The following is a 20,091-nucleotide window of genomic DNA, read 5'->3' as shown; positions in this document are numbered from 1 at the left end:
CTTCTGTGTTGAGATTGCACACATTTGAAATATGTGCAGGGGTTCAGACCTTGCCCTTATGTACACACAGGCTGTAGTTCTGTAAATCTACCCTGTATATTGGCTAGATTAATTTTCAAAAGAGTTTCTCAAATTCTCTCCCCTGTATGTTAACTGTTTGAAAAAAAAAACCCCAAAAAAATTCTCCTAGAAGCCCAACTCCAAACAGATTTGAAGTTTTGTAGTGAGTATGTGCAAATAGTACAAAAAGTGAAAATATTTGTTATTTAGAGTGGAAAGACTAGAACTATTAAAAGTCATAGGTTTTCTTTTTGTTTATTGCTACTGAAATTATAAGCTGTAATTTATGCATCCAAAGAGCTGGTTCCTCTCCTCCCAGCAAGTCTGTTGATTTTGCAAAACTTAAGACCTCAAGGCCAGCACAAGACTCTTTGTCAGAAAAACGTCCAGATGCGGCTTTAAGCCACTTTATGGACGTTTTTCTCTTTTGAAAATGAGCCCCATTGTACAGCAAATAGTTTTTAAAGACCTCAGCGGTGCCAGCGAAGCATTTAAAATAGCACTGAGATTTCTACACACACCTTGTCATCGGTCTCAAAATATCTTTATCTGTATATACAAATTCCTTATTAATAAACAATTCTTAGAGAAATTTTTGTACTCATCTGAATCAAACTTTTAACTAGTCTAACTGATTTTGTCCTCCTTTCTTGTTGCCTCTTTTTAGGTGACACAAAGGGGCTCGCTTACCATCAGTTTTGTAATGGCTTAAGAGCATTGCTCAAAGCCCACCTCTTCAATGTTGCCTTCGGCACCTAACCTTAGACTGCCCCAATTTGACTGCCACTACTTGATTGTCTGTACATTTGTCCATTAGATTGTAAGCTCTTCGAGCAGGGACTGTCCTTCTATGTTATATTGTACAGCGCTGCGTAACCCTAGTAGCGCTTTAGAAATGTCAAATAGTAGTAGTAGTAGTAGCATGCCTAAGCCGTTACAGAATACTAGCTCAAAGCCATTACTATTTGCCCCTTTTGTAGAAAAACAATTGGCTAGTGTTTGTAGTTTGGAGGATGCATATTACCTGAAGCACAAGAAGATTTTATGCTTCCAGTTTCTCACTGAGCATTACTAATACAAGTTGTTGCCTTTTGGCCTGTCTTTAGCACCCAGAGTATTCACAAAATGCATAGCAGCAGTAGTGACTTGTCTTCACAGACAAGGATTTACTCTGTTTCTTTATCTGGACGGTTGTCTGATAGTGGGCAGAATCTGTCAAGCAGTCACAAGTCTCAGTAAAACCTTATCAGTTCTGTCGGATGTTAGATTCCTGATAAATAAAGAGAAATAGTCATTCACTCCTTCCCCCGCAGTCAGAGTTTAGAACAATATTTTATCTTGACAGTGCTCATGGCCTTGTTGCCCAAAGTAAGAGCACAAGCGAATATAAGACAAGGTACTAACTTTGTCAGGAAAGAAATCTCCCTTGGCAAGGCATCTCATGAAGTTGCTGGAACACATTGTTTTCATAATGCATTTAGTGCTCTTAGCTGCATAGCATTTTCTTAACACCAAGCAACCTTGCAGCAATTGAGTAAAGTCACTGCAGCAACTGCACAGGCCGCATGAAAAAGAATTTCCAAACTCTTTTGGGCACAATGCAAATACTTCAGCGAGCTTTAGCAGTAAATTTGGGAGAGACAGATCTTACGCCACATACCCTGGCTTAGGAGTGAGGATCATTAGTATCATGGTATGTGCAAAAATAACCTAGTTGGAGACATTGCCTCTGACAGCTTTACTAGAAGAAATATGTAAAGCGGTTGCTTGGTCCTCCTAACATACCCTGATCAACCATTACTATATTTATCAACAGTCTTCAATAGACTGTGATTTTGGTCATGCAGTATTACAAGCTTTTACTGTAAAGCTCAAACATCATCCTTAGGGTTCAAGGTAACATATTTCCCTCTGCATCCCTTATTTTGTGAGTTACCAATAGTGTGGATGTATGATCCTCATTGTCCATGGAGAAAACCAAAGTTGCTTATCTGTAACATAGGAGTGGGAAACCTGTGGCCCACCATTGAATTTTATGTGGCTCTTGAGACCATGGGAAGTATACACAGAAAATGGCCGGCACAAACGTCATTAACCGGAGTTTTGTTGTCAGTAGAACTGTTGAAGGATACAATAACAGGACAAGACTTGTTTGACAGTGTTAGCAACTATTTGGAAAGGCAGAAAATAGTTTATGTTCATTCAGTAATCGCATCAAGTTTTGCTGGCAGTGAAACAAATGGCATGCTTGTTAATTTTCTATGTGTGGCTCACTAGGGATAGTGCTGCCATTCAAGTGGCCCTCTGTGTATAATGTTTGCCCATCTCTGCTAAAACGGTCATGGACCACAGGATCCTACAACCACACTTCTCCCGCCCACTTCCCAGCCCACCCAGTGTTGAAACGTGGTTTGAAATGATCTGACAGTTACAGTTACAGTAGATATTGTGTTCCTGAATCGGCTCCGTCCCAATGGCATCATCCATTCTCCTGTCCGTTGAGAACACCCGTTAGCTTATAAGAGTGCGATATGTATACCTAATAGACATTTACATAGGAGGAGCATGAACACCACAGTATGCAGGGTTCTCCACTCTCCTAAGCAAATGTTTTCTTACCAAAATCCCACTGGAATGTGCAAGTTTTGGCTGCACTTTAATATGCTCAGGCCAGGAGGGATATCTTTCAAGCTTTGCTTTGAGATAACTTAAACCTAGCCCTCTATGGTTGGAATTTTATTGGTTGTGGAAAAACAGGGAAGCGAAGGAGTAGCCTAATGGTTAGAGCAGTGAGTTGAGAACCAGGGAAGCTAGAGTTCAGATCACCCTGATACTCCTTAATTGCTCTCAAGCAAATCACTTAACCCTTCATTGCCTCAGGTACAGTATTAGATTGTAAGCCCTCCTGTACCGGAGTGTAACTTATCTTGAGCTACTACTGAAAAATCTATAAGCTAAATCCAAAGGTAGGTGTGGATAGAGCAGCAACTAAAAACACATTAGCACACGATGACAGGAAAAAGTACATCTCCCAGCATGCAGTGGGCAGAACCACTCTCTCTTATAGCACTTTTCCAGGTCTGATGCACCTTTAAAGCCTCAGCAAAGTGAAGGAAAGAAAATTAGCAGGTAAGGGCTAATTTCACCATAATTGCTAAACATAGCAACAACAGACAGCCATGCAGTGGAGAGTGAAGGAATACTGTTTTTGCAGAAGCATCAGCAGCAAAACATCAAAGTGGGCTGAAAATTCCAGGCACTGGGGAAATTTCTAGTTGTCATGGCATCCTGGCCCTTGAGATTTGTCAACCCCATGAAGTAAATAAGCTAGCAAAGTGAATAATTGTATACATTTAAATTTTTTTCTATAAAGTGTTGGACCGCTTCATAGTGACTTGGAATATATTATTGCTGCCAAAAAAGAAGGATTTGTTTTGAGTGCTGTTGAGGACACCATTGGAGACTTCAAAGCTTTTGCATTGGCTGGAGTGACATTTGAGGTACCTTTTTAAAAAAAAATTTTTTTGGACTCTTAAACATGTGAAAGGAAATAACAAAATACTTCTTATCCTTTGTAGGGTTATTACCGTGCAAAGGGGTAACAAAGCCCGAGAAGCATCATAGTAAAACTGAAATTAAAGGCCCTGTTTACAAAGGCATGCTTGTGTTTTTAGCGTACGCTAACCGTGTAGACGCTCATAAAATATTATAGGCATCTACATGGTTAGTACGTGCTTAAAACTCTAGCGTGCCTTTGTAAACAGGGTCCTAAGAGACTTACAGCCTCAAGTCATTGTGCAGCCTGCTGCAGTTTTGTTAGCTAGTACATGAGGTCATTAGAAATCTATGAAACACTTAATATGTCTTCAGTGAGCAGTTTGCTATTTAGAGAAATTTGTCCTTTTTTTATTTGCGGACTCTGGTTGTAGTCCTGCTGTAATGAATGTCACCAAAGTTATGTTCTTCCAAGGGAGTCTGCCATACCTTTAACCCTAGTCTGTCCATCTTCTTGACTTACGTGTAAAATCTGTGGATGGTTTTATATGGAGCAACTTTCAAAACTACTTCATTGGTACAAAATTTGCAAGTGCTTTTTACCACAGGCTTTGCATCGGTTCACAAAGGACAATTCTCAAACAGAAGCTTCCTAGAGAAAGAGTCCACCGATATATATATTTGCTTTTTGTGTGGGCACCTCTGTCAGCACAATTTTGTGAAAATGCAAAATGGTGTGTGGTGTCGCATCCCTCAATATAACGCAGCCTCCAAACCCAGCTTACCTCCCTTCTTGTAAATGTATTTGTCTCTTGCATCTATTCAATTGGGGAAAATGTGAGCAATTTTCAGGCAGCCAGTTCATGCAGGTAAAATAGCTTTTGAAAATTGCTCTTGATAGGGTAGTGCATGCTACTGAAAGGACCTCTGTCTGTGGAAGTGTCAAAACTCAGAACTTGATTTGCTCATCTAATTAGTCCTTGTGTCAAAACATATCGTAAGAAGTACTGTGAATATACTAACTTTGAGAATATGCATCGTTTTGGAACAGAATCACTGACTGGAAATGCTAAAATTGTTTCAGTTATTTGCACTTTATTTTTCTGTAGCTTTTGTTTGTTTTGTTTTATATACTTCCCTAAATAGCTTATATTTCCAATAGTTATACAGATGTCAGTACAGTTCAAACTCTTTTATTTTCATGTTAAATTATTGTATCTTGTAAATTGGTTCAGAACAATTTCTACAGCCTTTCAGGGTCAGTACTGGGTGGGGGTAGTGATACAAATGTCTGTTGATTTTAAGATGTTAATTAGTGCGATGCTTTTGAACAGATAAAATCAGAAGATGACCAGCCTCTTGCTGGAGTTCTCTTATCTCTCAGCGGTGGTGTGTTCCGTTCCAATCTCCTTACAGGGGAGAATGGTATGCTTACTTTCGCCAACCTGGTAATGTATACATTTTTTGTCTCATGTGTTTGTAGTAAATAGTAACGACTGGGGTTATGTATAAAGACCTAACCACTTGGCCTTGAGGGACTTTATAGTCTTAGCAGTTTAGAAGCAACCCCTCTGGATTCTATATAGGTCACCCAAAGTTGGGTGCCCAGGTTCGTGCGCAAACTAATCAATTGGGTTCTAACAACCAATTATTGATAATTGGAGTTTGGATTTGTGTGCGTGTATTTGCCTAAGTGCTATTCTATAACGCTGCGCGCCCAAAATATCTTACGTGCAGCCTCAAAGGGGGCGTCGTCATGGGTGGATCAGGGCGTTCCAGATATTTATGTGCAGTGTTATAGAATACCAGGGTTATGCACTGAACTTACACAGCAGGATTTACACCAGGTTTCAGCTGGCGTGGGCATCCACTCTAAGCGCTGTTCTATAAAGGGTGCACAATGTGGAGCTCCCATTATAGAATAGCGCTTAGCGTGGATTTTCCCTGGTGCTTAAATGTGAGCTCTGGCCCCAGTATATGTACTCATCTCTGGGATGGGTGCCAGATTAAGCGTCAGTTTAACACATTTGCTGCTTATGCTTTGGGCCTTTTCTGTTGCGTCAGACACAGTGGGCCTCCTCTACACACCTGGGGCTCAGGATCCCCTTTCCTTTCTATGTGAATCAGGTGGTTTCTGTGCCTTCCTTTCATGAGGAAGATTGCCAGGAGGACTTTCATGTCCTCCATAAGTTGGATATGTACTTGCCTTTGCTGCACTGCTTGGAGGTTGCTAATGAGCTGTGTAGAGCAGGTTGTGCTGTTTGCAGCCGGGAGAGGCCATTTTTGCTTAAGGAGGCAATTTTCTTGGTATACCTCCTGAAAGGGTACGTATCACCTGAAGGGTCCATTCCACCAGTGGGGTAGCTTCTTTTAACCTCTTATTCACCCATTTAATAGCCTTGTACGTGTAGTAAATATTCCCATAATTTATTTGTCCTTTTGTCTGTCTTGGATAGATTGTCCTTGCTCGACAGGGCTTACAGTCTCTTACGTGTTTGTGTACATCTAGTAGTGCTATAGAAATGTTAGGTAGGAGGAGTATCAATAGCAGCAGTAGTCTTAGATGGAAGTTCACTCAATTTCTTCAGTGGAGAAACCTGCAATGTGGTTGTTGCATTCATTTATGAAGCCCTACTGATTAGATGTTCTCGCCAGGAGGGAGACCACTTTTGGAGCAGGGGTGCTCTAAAGCAGGGATGGTCAGGCACTAAGTTCCCTCTAGCTGCACGAGAGTTTGTACTGCCTTGCTTGTTGCCATGTGCAACGTTTCCACGTGGCGTATAGGCCACTGTCACTCCTTGTCCTTTCCTGCTGGTTGCTGCTGCTGCAGTGGGATAGCTGCAGCCAGTCTCAGAGGTTATCTCTGTGCCCACATAAGAGGGCTGCCATGCCCCTGCCCACTCTGACACTAACTTTTCTTATGGAATGGGCAGGGACCCAGCATGCCTCCTACGTAGGCATAGAGATGAGCTCTATTCTGCTGCAGCGGTGGCACACAGCAGGAAGGAGTGCTGTGTGTTGACTGCAACGGTACAGAGGACTTAGGGAAGCAAAACGGTGAGATGCTAGATGGGGGGGAGAAGGGAACAGAGAATGCTGAATCGTGCTATGGGGAAGAGAGGAGGCAGGGAGATGTTGGACTACATGGGTGAAGGAGAAGATAAGGGGGGAGATGCTGGACTATGGGTTGAAGGATAGAGGAAGAAAGGGCTGAGAAGAGAGATACAGACCGGGGGGGTGGGGACAGGAAGGTACTAGGCTGCAGGGATACGTCTGCAAATTTGCATGCAAATTTTTCTGGCACGGTGGAGTCGAGGTTCCGAAATACCTGACAAATTTGCACCAGATCATATTTGAGGAAGGCTTCTGATAAACTGGTCCTAGAGGTTGGTGTGGTGTTTGTGTTGTGAAATAATTCTCTTGTTGAACTGAAAGCTGACCCAACTGGACATTGGCACTGTGGACTTTTTGCTGATGTTACATTGTCATGAATGTCGCATCGGTTTATCTGAAGTGGTTAGAATTACAGGTTTTCATGTGCCATTGTTCTGAGTCAGGTAATTCATTATTTAAAAAGTAATTAAGAAAGGAAGTCTGACACGAGTAGAAGGGACAGCTCCTTACGAACCCTGTTTATCTCTCTTCAGAGCCCTGGCCAGTATTATTTTAAGCCAATGATGAAGGAGTTTCGATTTGAACCATCCTCTCAGATGATTGAGGTGCAGGAAGGGCAAAACCTGAAAATCAAAATCTCGGGTTATAGAACAGCTTACAGGTCAGCTGAAATGCTTTATGCTATAAAATGAGGTCTTTCTCTGTCTTTATTCTCCTCCACAGTGGCGTTCCTAGGGGGGGGGGGGCGGTGGGTGTGGTCCGCCCCGGGTGTACGCCGCTGGGGGGGGTGCCGCGCGCGCCTCTCCGCTACGTTCGTTCTGTGCTCCCTCTGCCCCAGAACAGGTTACTTCCTGTTCCGGGGCAGAGGGAGCATGGAAACGAACGAAGTGGACAGACGCGCGGCACCCCCCCCTCCAGCGGCGTGCACCCGGGGGGGGGGTCCTTTCGCCGGGGGGGGGGGGGGGGGGGGGTTGCGCTACACCCGGGGGGGCGGGGCGCATCGGCGATCCACCCCGGGTGTCAGGCCCCCTAGGAACACCACTGCTCCTCCACTATTATTTCCAGTACCACCTTAACAACATAACTTCATTTCTTTTGAACACTGCTTTGCAAATTGCCATTCTAATGGATAAATTTCATTTTCCTTGCTGTAACACTGTACTAATATTTTACACTGTGGTAAGGAGGAGGTGTTTTGCTAACACCTTTTCAATGGTAGTTTAAGGCGAGTTACATTCAGGTACATTAGGTATTTTCCTGTCCCCAGAGGTCTTAACAATCTAAGGCATTGGAAGGTTAAGTAACTTGCCCAAGGTCCCAAAGAGCATCAATGGGATTTGACCCCTGGCTTCCTTGGTTCTTAGCCTGCCAATCTAACCATTAGGTTCAGTGGCGTAGCCAAGGGTGGTGGGCCCAGGCCCATCCAGTAGCAGCACACCTATGATGTGGCTGGCAGGGATTCCCAAGCCCTACCAGCTGAAAACTCCCCAAAAACTCTCTCCTGCATACCTTGTAAATAGCTGATCTTTGCCTGCAGCGAGCAGCGACTGATATATGTTGTGGAGCCAACATGAGCAGTGTGTATTAGATGCTGCTCGCTGCCGGTGAAAATCTGCTATTTAAAAGATATGGGGGGCGGGCGGGGGAGATGTTTGACAGACCATATGGTTTACAGGCGAGAGAGGGAGAGACCAAATCATGTGTGTGACAAGGTGGAGTTCTTCTGCCCCACCCATCTTGGGCCCAGGCCCACCCAAAATTGGGTGTCTGGCTACGCCTCTGATTAGGTTACTCCCTACTGTGTCCTTCACTTTAAAGCAGGTTATTCTGTTTTCTTCTTCAAAAACACACCTGTTACAGGATTAGATGAACTCTGTACATTTAATTTTAAATCATAAAAACCACTGATGAAATAATGATTTGTAGCATTTACAAGAATATTTTTGAACATTTTAAACACTTCCATGTTGCCTAATTTTAATTTCTGTTCCTTCTTGACTTTGCTTTGTTGTGTGATGAGCAGCACTTTGTATAGATTTGTTTTGCACAGCTGTGTTAATGTGTGCAGTGCTGTGCAACATGGTCTGAACCCAAGCCAAACCCATGTAGAAGGTGGAGGGAAGTAGAGGTCATGTGATCTAAGAAGCAAGTTAGGCTACCAGGCCTAAGTTTGAGTAAGTAGCTTGTGAATTAATGGTAATAAGGGCCATTTTATTTTGTGCCCAGTTGGTTTTTTGCAGGTCTCTTGCATTTCCTGTCCAATCTGAATCAGGGCTGTTAATCTAGCCTTTATTTACAACTACCTGGGGATTTGTACCCCTGTTATATCCCTTCTCAACTCACTCAGCTTCGTCATTGCAGCAGTAGGCCTCTTTCCAGAATACTGCAATCTTTGCTCCTAATGCTGGCCACAAATTGGGAATAATCAAAAGTCTTTCCATGAGTGAACCAGCATTTTACTTGTTGGGGCTTTATTTCCTACCCTGTCTGTGAATAAAAGTATGTGTGTTCTTTGAGAATATGCATGCTTTTACCTTCTGAACCAAGAAGGCTGGTGGGGGTGGGGTGAGGTAAGGGGCAGAGATAAGAGAAACCCACACAGTTTTAGCTGATACAAGCTATGCACATATTTTCTGAAAGAAAAATTATATGCCAGAAAAGGTGCATTCTCTGTAATATTTCTGGAATTAATAATTGGAGAAAAGGCCAGTGCGGTATTTTCTTTTGATTATTGATGCAATCTCTGTGGGTGAAAGTGCCCTTGGAGTCTACACCAGCATGGGCAGTTTTGAATATTGTCCCTAGGTGTTGCCATTGTGCAGTGACTATGATGGATTCAGGGGATTGTTGATACTGTGTCCCTGCAGCATCTCTAACCAGTCTAATGAGCTGACCCCAGGGACTCCCGTTCTGAGCAGAGCAGTGCACAGCACTGCCATTGAGCTACTGAGCTGGCCTTGCAATGAGTCTTCCAAGGAACAGGCTAGTGTACATTATATTACATTAGTGTAATCACTGTCGCTGGCATGGAGCAGTAGCCTAGTGGGTAGAGAAGGAAGCTGAAGACCGGGGAAACCACTACTTCTGTTGACACTTTGTTACCCTGGGCAGGTCACAACACCTTCTGTTACCTCAGTTACAACTTTATTTGTGAGCCCATTTGGGCAGGGAAATACCTCATGTAACTTGACTTGAGTTTAGATGTAGAGGAGTTGAGTAACGCGTGTAAAATGGTACTTCTCAACCAGTCCTCGAGGCACACTAAGTCCCATTGGGTTTTCAGGATATCCACAATGAATATACATGAGCGAGATTGGCGTGCACTTCCTTCTTGGTATGCAAATCTATCTCATGCATATTCATTGTGTCTATCCAGACAACTAGATGGGACTTGGTGTGCCCCAAGGGCTGGGTTGAGAAAGTTTGATCTAAAAATCCAAATCCTACAGTTCTTAAAGTCTACTATAACATGCTGTGATACCATGACCATTAATTCTGTTGATAGTATACATATTAAATCTGTGTTGTGAAATGCATTGCAGTTCTTTTGGAAGCAGAAGTGGCTTTACATTCTAAGGTTAATAACGTGAATGTCACCTGTTCCTAAACTGTTCTAAAGTTGCTATGGCACGGTCTCATCTTTAAACGGGGAACCTGAGAAAGGAGTTTCTGTGGAAGCAGTGGGACAGAATGACTGTAGCATTTATGGAGAAGACACCATTACAGATGAAGATGGCAAATTCAGACTTCGGGGATTATTGGTAAAGAATGTGATGTGATTCTCTGTGAGCAGAGTTTTAGGATCCCATATTGGTCCTGGAGGAAAATGGATTCTTTGAGAGTAAATAATATCATTAGTGGGCCAAGGTTACATTTGATAGATTATGTAGTGCATTGGCTTTGGTACCACAAGAGGCCAGTTCTACATCTGCGCTGAAGTACAGTATAAAAGGTGATGCACTTACAAATAGTCGAATTCCCTTTGCCGTATATGATAAATTTTGTATATAGAAGTTGTTTACATGTATCTAAAGATTTTCACTTGTGATTTAGTTTTTTTTCAAACTAGAGGGTGAAATTGGGGTTTTCGGTTTTGGCTGAAATCTAATCTGAGGCCAAACTGCCACTCCAGTTTCAGCCCTGGTGGTTTAGTGTCCTCTTCGGGGCAGGAGCAATCATATGACAACCATGACAGCCTCTCAAGACTGCCACGAGGGGTTGTGCCATTTTGAGATTGGAACCAGAATGGGTTTGAACAGTCCTCATTTGCTTCTGCCCGTGCTGGTTCCAATCTCAAAATGGCTGCTGCAGCCTCCCAAGGCAGTCTCACGAGGCTGCTGTGGAAAGTCGCCTGCATTTGACTACAGAGCTGGCTTGGGCAGGAGCAACTGGGGATTGCTCGTGTCTTAGAGAGGCCACTAGACCACTGTGGCTTCTAAGGGTGGCCCAGGGAGGGTCTTTGGGTAGTAGGAAGGGAGTAGGCAGCGTGTGGTTGCAGGGGAAGGGTGGGAGGAGAATTTTGGGGTTTTTTTTTTAGATGAAAATGCACTGGTATTTTCGGCTGAAATGTGAAATTTGGTTGCCCTCTAATTCAAGCTGTGCAAGTGAATGAACTTTGTTTTTCATTTGCAGCCTGGGTGTGTGTACTATGTTCAGCTAAAAGCCGAAGGCAATGATCATATTGAGAGAGCTGTTCCGCAGCACCGCACTATCGAGGTAACTATTACCGCTACCTCAGGCACCACAGGTGTTATTGGGGAAGAATAGGCCTGCAGAGAGCTGTGACATCCTTGCCTCATAAGCAGTGAAGTACTCTTGATGTCAGAGCTTTGTTCACTAGGCAGAAATTGTCTAAGGGTTTTCTCAATTCCCTTGAAAGGCAACGGAGTAGAAGTCTGAAAGCATTTTGATTTCTTACCTATTGCTGACTCATGCTCTGCTGCTGCTTAATATATAAATTTAGCTTTCTTACCATGCTAGATAACCCAGACAATTGGGTTATGTCTCCTGGCCAGCGGATGGTAGCAGGCAGCCAAGTAGTCAGCAGGTAGGTGAATGCAATCTATTCCCTCCTCTGGATTTCAGTATGTTGGGGGTGGGGAAGTGAAGTAAGTCACCACAGTGTGTCAGCTAGTACATTTGGACTGGCTTGGGAGCAGGTATGCAAGCAGGCACCAGGTGATTGCTTGCAGTCTGTGGAGGTTTAGCACCCAGCCAAAAGCAAAGTGGAGAGGTTCCCAAGACTGAGCTGTGGTTCGTGTGGTGTGCATAAAACCTGGTCAGTACTCCTAGACCGGTGGGATTGGCAGCTGTTTTGTTGCTACTTCATTCCAAAAAGTGCATAACTAAATATTTATTACTTCGAAAGGAGTGACGCCTGTGAAAACTGGGATTGCTTTAATCAGTGGGATTTGAATTAGAGACTTATATATTGTTAAATAATTTCTGGTTTTTAAAAGAGAGAGAATGTAATCAGATGTATTATTTCTAACTAAAATCTGGACAATGAGTATGTTCTCAATGAAATGAATTGACTATATGCCGTATTTGGTCTTGAGGAAACCAACCAGATGATCAATGTGGAATCATTTATTAGATGAGTAATATCTGGGGATAATCAGGTTAATACCATGTTTTCTTTTTTCTGTTTACTGTTTAATTGATCTCCTTGTCTTATTTCACTCTCCCTATTTTTCTTCACTTTGTGGTCTAAGAAAGAGAAAGATTGTATATAATCCATATATCTAGTTGGGATTGTTTTCTTCTTATCTTGTATTAATGTGCCGTCATCTCTGTATTACTGTTTGCAAATGACCCTTGTAAAATGAAAAATTATAAATGATTTAAAAAGTGCATAAGTGAAGCAAGCCGATCCCTTTGTCCCTCTGATAGACAAATGGGGGAAATTTATGAAGACTTCGTATCTGCCCTTAGGCATGGCAGAGCCTGCGCAATTTTAGTTCTCCACTGAGTTCATATTTCAGCAGGTGACCTCACCCATATGTCAAAAGCTCCTCTTGTCTTCCGGGGAGTAATGGTGGGACCAGCCTGCGGAATTAATTCTTTGCCTGAAGCTTCCCAGAGTTCCTTTAAAGCCATATAAGGCTTGTGGTGCATGAAGAATTAATTGCTGCAGCCTAAGAATAAATGAATGAAAGATTTAAAGAATGGAATAAAAATCCTATGTGGTCCTGCTCCAGCAGCACCTTCAATTTCAAGCTCTTCCTAGCCCTAATCTTTGGCCCTCATGGAAGGAACAGGTTGACTTTGGCAACATTTGGGTTGCTAGAACATTCCAATTACTAAAGGTAAGAGGAAGAGAAGAGAGCTTCCTTAGAAGGGGAAGATACCTCAGTGAGGAGGTTGATTGAGAGAAGCTAGTGACCCTTGCTTTTTAAGGCTTGATAGATAGGTAGCTTTCGGATGGGCCATGATACATGGCAGACTATAGGGTATGCTATATTCCTGGATGGTTGTAGGCCTCTCCTGAGTGCTTCGTGCTACATATAATAGCTGGAGATGGAATCTCCTCAGGCTAAAATGCTTGATTCTTGCTTTAAGATGGTTAAGACCAAGGGTTTTGTATTCCCTTCCTGTTGAAGAGGAGGGTGCAAGCTTTTAATCTCTGGCTCCCATCAGCCGGCAGGGGGACATAACCCATTTGTCTAGATCAGGAGTTCTCAACCCAATCCTCGAGACACTCCCAGCCAGTCAGGTTTTCAAGATATCTACAACAAATATGCTTGAGACAAATTACCTCCATTGTATGCAGATTTATGTCATCCATGTTCATTCATTGTGAATATCCTGAAAGCCTGACTGGCTGGGTGTGTGCTGAAGACTGGGTTGAAAACCCCTGGTCTAGAGCAGTTGTTCTCAACCTTTCTTCTGTTGTGATGCACCAGACAGACAATGTTCATATATGTGATACGTCGAACACTAAAATTCACAGCTGAACAAAGCACGCCTACATATTTTATTGTTTAACTGTAAGTTTAGTATGACTTTGCCTATCCCATATCAAAAAGCTGTATGCAACACATCAGTCCCAGATTTCTCACTTGTCATAAAACAAAACAAATATACTTTCAAGTTCTAGTGTCACCTCAGTAACAGCAACACCAAATCCTTCCAGTGCCAGATAATGTGAAGCAACACAAAACCCTGTAAATATGCTACTCAATCTATGGACAGCAGACCTGCAGCATTTTTAGTTGGGGCTGAAGGCAGCAATTATTATTTGGGGTAGTGGGGAATCAGAAATAGGGACCAGTTAGGGGATTTCAAGAACCTGGCTCTCAAGATTGCTGGTCTTCACAGCTTGGAGGTTGTAAAGAAAATACAGGCTTACTGTCTACACCAGCTATTCCCAACCCAGTTCTCTGGGCACACCTAGTCACATAAGGTTTTCAGGATATCCACAATGAATATTTTTAGTGACACACCCTCCTTGGAGGACACACTGGTTGAGAACCACTGGTCTAGACTTATCTGGCAGGACTTGAGGAAAGAAAAAGAGATTAACAGGAAAGTCCAGCTTTCACTTTTTTTTTTTTTGTAAGGTAAGCATGTGAATATTCGTCAGGTTCTTCCTGCCCATTTTGTTTTCCAGTTCCATCAGAATCTGCCTTTGTTACACTGTTGTTCTGTGAGCCATTGTTTTTGCACTTACATAGAGGATTTTTTCCCCTTCTATATGTTCCTCCCAAATAATTTAACTTGGTTACTGCAGTAACAATTCTTAGCTTAGGGCTATGCACCAGGTCTCTTTCTGAAACCTCATAATTAAAGTCACAAAGTCAGCCCATTAGATGTCACTGTTATACAGTGGCTGGGGGACTGGGCCTCTCTCCTCACTTACTGTGTGAATGCTACCTCTGCAGCATCCTGCTGACTCAGGGGACACAGCACTTAATTTTGGAACCAAATTCAGGTCATCTGCACTGTCATACTACCAGACTGGACCTAATTAAGCTTTTTAAGTCAATTTTATTGTTCTGGATAAGCGCTAAATTGATAATACTTATGTGTTTCTTCAACCCAGAAACAGGACTAGATTATGATTACAAGAAAATGGATATAAAATATTATATAGGTGGTACCTATCCCCAGGTTGGTTGAAGGAATATTAGCCTCAACACACAGATGCTTGTTGGCTGTACCTGGGAAGCAGAGCACATTCTTCCCTATTTAGTGGGAGTACCTGGATTGGCCACTGTTGGAAACAGGATGCTGGGCTTGATGGACCTTAGGTCTGTCCCAGTATGGCAATACTTATGTACCTATGACTTGGAAAGATCTTATTCAGCAGCAAAATGTGGTAAAAGCAGTTAGCGGGGTTTAAAAAAGGTTTGGATAACTTCCTAAAAGAAAAGTCCATAAGCCATTATTAAGATGGACTTGGGGAAAATCCACTGCTTATTTTCTAGGATAAGAAGCATAAAATGTATTGTACTGTTTTGGGATCTTGCAGGTACTTCTGACCTGGATTGGCCACTGTTAGAAACAGGATGCTGGGCTTGATGGACCTTCAGTCTGTCCCAGTATGGCAACAACAGATGTACTTATGACACATGCAGGCTTATTTTCGAAAGAGAAGGACGCCCATCTTTCGACACAAATCGCAAGATGGGCGTCCTCACAGTGTCGCCCAAATCGGTATAATGGAAAGCCGATTTTGGGTGTCCCCAACTGTTTTCCGTTGCGGGGATGACCAAAGTTCCCGGGGGCATGTTGGAGGTGTAACGAAGGCGGGACTTTGGCATGTCTAACACATGGGCGTCCTCGATCCATAATAGAAAAAAAAAGGGCATCCCTGACGAACACTTGGACGACTTTACCTGGTCCTTTTTTTCTTACAACCAAGCTACAAAAATGTGCCTGAACTGACCAGATGACCACCAGAGGGAATCGGGGATGACCTCCCCTTACTCCCCAAGTGGTCACTAACCTCCTCCCACCCTCAAGAACAATTTTTTAAAATATTTTTTGCCAGCCTCTATGCCAGCCTCAATTATCATACCCAGCTCCATGATAGCAGTATGCTGGTTCCTGGAGCAGGTTTAGTGGGTGTAGTGCACTTCAGGCAGGCAGACCCAGGCCCATCCCCCTCCCTACCTGTTACACTTGTGGTGGTAAATGTGAGCCCTTCAAAACCCACCAGAAACCCACTGTACCCACATGTAGGTGCCCCCCTTCACCCATAAGGGCTATGGTAGTGGTGTACAGTGGTGGGTAGTGGGTTTTGGGGGGCTCAGCACACAAGGTAAGGGAGCTATGTACCTGGGAGCTTTTTCTGAAGTCCACTGCACTGCCCCCTAGGGTGCCCGGTTGGTGTCCTGGCACGTTAGGGGGACCAGTGCACTACGAATTCTGGCTCCTCCCACGACCAAAGGGCTTGCATTTGGTCGTTTCTGAGATGGGCGTCCTTAGTTTCCATTATTTCCGAAAATCAGAAACAACCAAGTCTAAGGATGACCATCTCTAGGAACGACCTAAATGTCAAGATTTGGCCGTCCCCGGCTGTATTATCGCAACGAAAGATGGACACCCATCTTGTTTCAATAATAAGGGTTTCCCCGCCCCTTTGCCGGGACGTCCTGCGAGGACGTCCTCAGGAAAACTTGGGCGCTCCTTTCGATTATGCCCCTCATAGGTGCCTACTGTATATGTCTTTATAAAATTACCCCACCAAACCTGCAAAAATCACTGCTAAAAAAGTTAGATATTTGTAGATGCTTGGAAGCAGGTATAACTATTTGCATGTAAGATAAGTGCATATGTGTGAATTTTATAAACACTTATGGGAACTTCACAGCTGGCTATGAGATAGGTAACCTTTTCCAGCTCTTTCTTACAGAATCTAGTTATGACTGTTTTACTAGTTTGTCTATGCTTGCCATGAACCCTTGCATTTTGTAATCCATCTTTCTGGGCTGCAACATCAATCTTTATCCTTATGCTGTTTTGGGGGCGTCTTTTCATGGGTTAAGTTTAGTGCAGAAAATGAGAGTAATGAACCTCATTCCTAAACCAGGGTTTCCCAGAGTATGATCTCAGGCCCTCAAATTTACTGGTAACACTTGCCATAGTACTACCATTGTGCCAAAAAGAGCTTCCTTCTGGAATTCAGAAGTTGTTACATGTATAGCCAACTTATCCAGACGTACTTGAGAATTCCTTGTAATCGGGCCAGTGGCATCCAAAACGATAGGAAATATTTCTGTGTCTTTCTGCCATCTTTTCTTGGTGTTTGGCTGCATTTCGTGGTATTTGAGGATGTTCTCTCTTTCTACGTGATTCACAGAGAATTGCTCGAGGATCACTTCTGGTGTTTTTCTCTTTTACCTCTTTGCCCAGCTTCCTTGCATCCAGCTTTTTATGGGGATGTCTTAGGTTTTCACAACCTCGTCATTCTTCAAAGTTCGCTTAGGGTCATGATCCCAATGTTTTTCTGGTACAGTGATGATGTAGTATTTACAAAAGTTTCAGTGAATGAGACACGCCGCATTGTTGTGCCTTTCTTTATGGAAATTTTCTGCCATTAGGACTTTGCAGCCAGCTACAAGATGAATAACTTGTTTCCAGGTCTTTCTTACAGAATTTTCAGACATCTTTTGTACAAGTTTTTTTTTCTGTGCTTGCTATAAATGATCTCATCCGTAATCCGCTGTCTTGTGCTGCAACTGTCATCCTTTGGTTTCAGTTCCACCTCTCATTAACCATTCATTCATCTGGGCTTGATCCATGTACGGTCCCTGGTGTGACACTGTGTTTGTGCGTTTGCTACTTGTTTTCCCTTGTTTGCTGATCTGATTCTTACTTTGCGTATTCTATTGCTTCAATTCGTTTATGTACAAGTAGAGTCTCGCTCATTCTTTTCTGTTCTTCGGAATACCTGTCCAAGTTTAATGATGGAACTGGATTCCGGCTGTTTACTTTCATACTTCAAGCCTTTTGTACTTTTGAATCCATTGATGCTGTTCCTGGAGACCTATGATAGTATCTCAAAATGTATAATATATTTCTTTCTAGGAAATTATCTTTATCAGCGTCTGTTGCAGTGAACAGCTTATAGATTGTAAGTTACAGGGAATATCATTTGGATCTCCTTTTGGAAAGGGAAGCATTCTTCCTGTTCGTAGTCGTTGTGATGTTATTCTGGCTGCTAATCAATTTATTTTTGCATTTTGCCATGACTTGGTGAAGGGATGTTAACTGAGCCAAAAGTTGGTCACTCCATATGGGGCCAGCGCGTTTCCAGTTTGGAACTCTTTTTAACCTGTTTTCCAACTGTCTTCTTACTTCAGAGTATTCTGTTAATTTGGTATTTATCTTCCCACTTTCTTCTGTGTGCAGGGTAGCCATTCTGCATCTCGGTTATGCTTGTATAACTTTCTCTGGAATGCTTCTGTCTCGGTTTCAGTTAGTGTTGTTTTCACTGTATGAATATTCTTTCCCAGTTCCCTGTAAAATTGTTTTATGTTTTTTTCTAAATTTATTTGGTGTCTCCTTTTTTGTTTTTTCTTCCTGCCTCTGTGGTTTTTGTGTTCCGGCTTTTACTTTCAATTTATTTTGTTGTTGGAGAATATGAATTTCAGCTTTTCCTCTGCTACAGGGTACTCGTATAACTTTCTGCAGAATGTTTCTTCCTCAGCTTCAGTTAGTGGTTTTTTTTCACTGTACAGATATTCTGTCCCAGTTCCCTGTAAAATTGTTTAGTGTTTTTTTTTTTTCAAAATTTATTTGGTATCTCCTTTTCTGTTTTTTTTTTTAAATCTCTGTGGTTTGTGTGTTTCAGCTGTTACTTTCGATTTATTATTTTATTGGAGCATATGAATTTCAGCTTTTCCTCTGCTAATGCAGCATGTGGAAGAAGGAATATTGTGCCCAGAAAGGGACAATTGTCTAAGAACTACCAAAACATAGGAACTTGTAGTCCACAATTCAAAAGTGCTTAATCTATACAACCATATAGTTTGCTCCCACGCAAATGGGGGCAGAACATGGGGATTGACTTTGATTGTAATAATTTGGTTATCATGAACAAAGATGGAACTGTAAAGGTAGAGAGTGTACCACAAAGGGAAATTCAAGATGAGTGGTTAAGCCTTGGAATGTAGTATGCAGTGTGTCTGGTGTATCACAATGTAAAAAAGGTTGAAAAATACTGTTTTGTTCAGATAGGCAAATATCTGCTGTACTTCAGTGTAACTCATCTTGACCAACCAATGAAAAGATGTTAGCTGTATCCAAATCTAAAATACATACAATAGAGGGTGGGAAGGAGGCAGATAACTCCAAGAAAAGAAAATATGTGATGACAGGAAGTATTTTTTCACTGAGAGAGTGGTGGATAATTGGGATGCCCTCCCGCGGGAGGTGGTGAAGATGAAAACGGTAACGGAATTCAAACATGCGTGGGATAAACATAAAGGAATCCTGTTCGGAAGGAATGGATCCTCAGAAGCTTAGCCGAAATTGGGTGGCAGAGCTGGTGGGGGGAGGCGGGGCTGGTGGTTGGGAGGCGGGGATAGTGCTGGGCAGACTTGTATGGTCTGTGCCCTGAAAATGACAGAAACAAATCAAGGTCAGGTATACACAAAAAGTAGCACATATGAGTTTATCTTGTTGGGCAGACTGGATGGACCGTGCAGGTCTTTTTCTGCTGTCATCTACTATGTTACTATGTTTCAGTTTGATGTTTTGGATCTTCCACATTATCTTTGGTGATGTAAATCATTTTAGATACCCCTCTATCAAGGACACCTGTGCTCGCAGTGATTTTACTTTTTCTTAAGTGTGCTCTGAGGAGGAGGAGTTATTGTTCTCTTTTTCCTTTAGCTCTGCATCCTTGTTGCTAAAAATCTGTCATTAATTTTGACTGCCCAGTATTGTATTCGGTTAACATCTGTGGTACCAGTAGTCTGTCCATTTATATAGGTTATAACTTTATTCATCTTACATATCATACTCTTCATTTTAGATATTAAATTCAATTTGGGTAATTTTTCCCTCTCCTTAAACCCGATGTATGTATCTGTATGTTAATTCCTCCACTTCTGGTTCTTTCCCCTGCATTTCTTCTTCCTCCTCAGTTGACTTTTGAGCCTGTCATTTGTAATGTCTTCTTGGGTTTTGTGGAACTCCTTTCTCCCTCTCTTTCAGCTGTTGTACCTTTTTTTCTTTTTGATGATGGAGCTTTTATTTTTAATATAATTTAAACAGCCTCAATGGGGATAAGTAGTTAAATCAATGTATACATGGACAGTAATGTAATTTTCCTTAGTAGGTTTTAGCCTGGCATCTAGTTCTAGTAATCGGGTGGCATATTCTATGCAGATTCTCACCAGTGGCCTGTGGTATATGCAGCCAGTACATCTTTAGGGATATGTGGCAGTTCCCATGCTGGCTTCCTGTAGG

At 42.5% G+C, this 20,091-nt stretch overlaps 1 protein-coding gene across 1 annotated transcript in view; it reads left to right on the top strand.

The window, feature by feature from the left end:
- The window catches only part of LOC115475365 (nodal modulator 1-like), a 96,876-nt gene that overhangs the window by 64,016 nt on the left and 12,769 nt on the right, over positions 1-20,091 (top strand). The window contains exons 22-26 of the mRNA XM_030211011.1: positions 3,434-3,560; positions 4,890-5,003; positions 7,203-7,330; positions 10,289-10,430; positions 11,302-11,385. Coding sequence (XP_030066871.1) covers positions 3,434-3,560; positions 4,890-5,003; positions 7,203-7,330; positions 10,289-10,430; positions 11,302-11,385 — 595 coding nt within the window. The remainder of the gene's footprint in view (positions 1-3,433; positions 3,561-4,889; positions 5,004-7,202; positions 7,331-10,288; positions 10,431-11,301; positions 11,386-20,091) is intronic.

This window comes from Microcaecilia unicolor, chromosome 8 (assembly GCF_901765095.1).
Source record: "Microcaecilia unicolor chromosome 8, aMicUni1.1, whole genome shotgun sequence".
Classification (NCBI taxonomy): Eukaryota; Metazoa; Chordata; class Amphibia; order Gymnophiona; family Siphonopidae; genus Microcaecilia; species Microcaecilia unicolor.
This window is presented reverse-complemented; position numbering and strand designations above follow the sequence as displayed.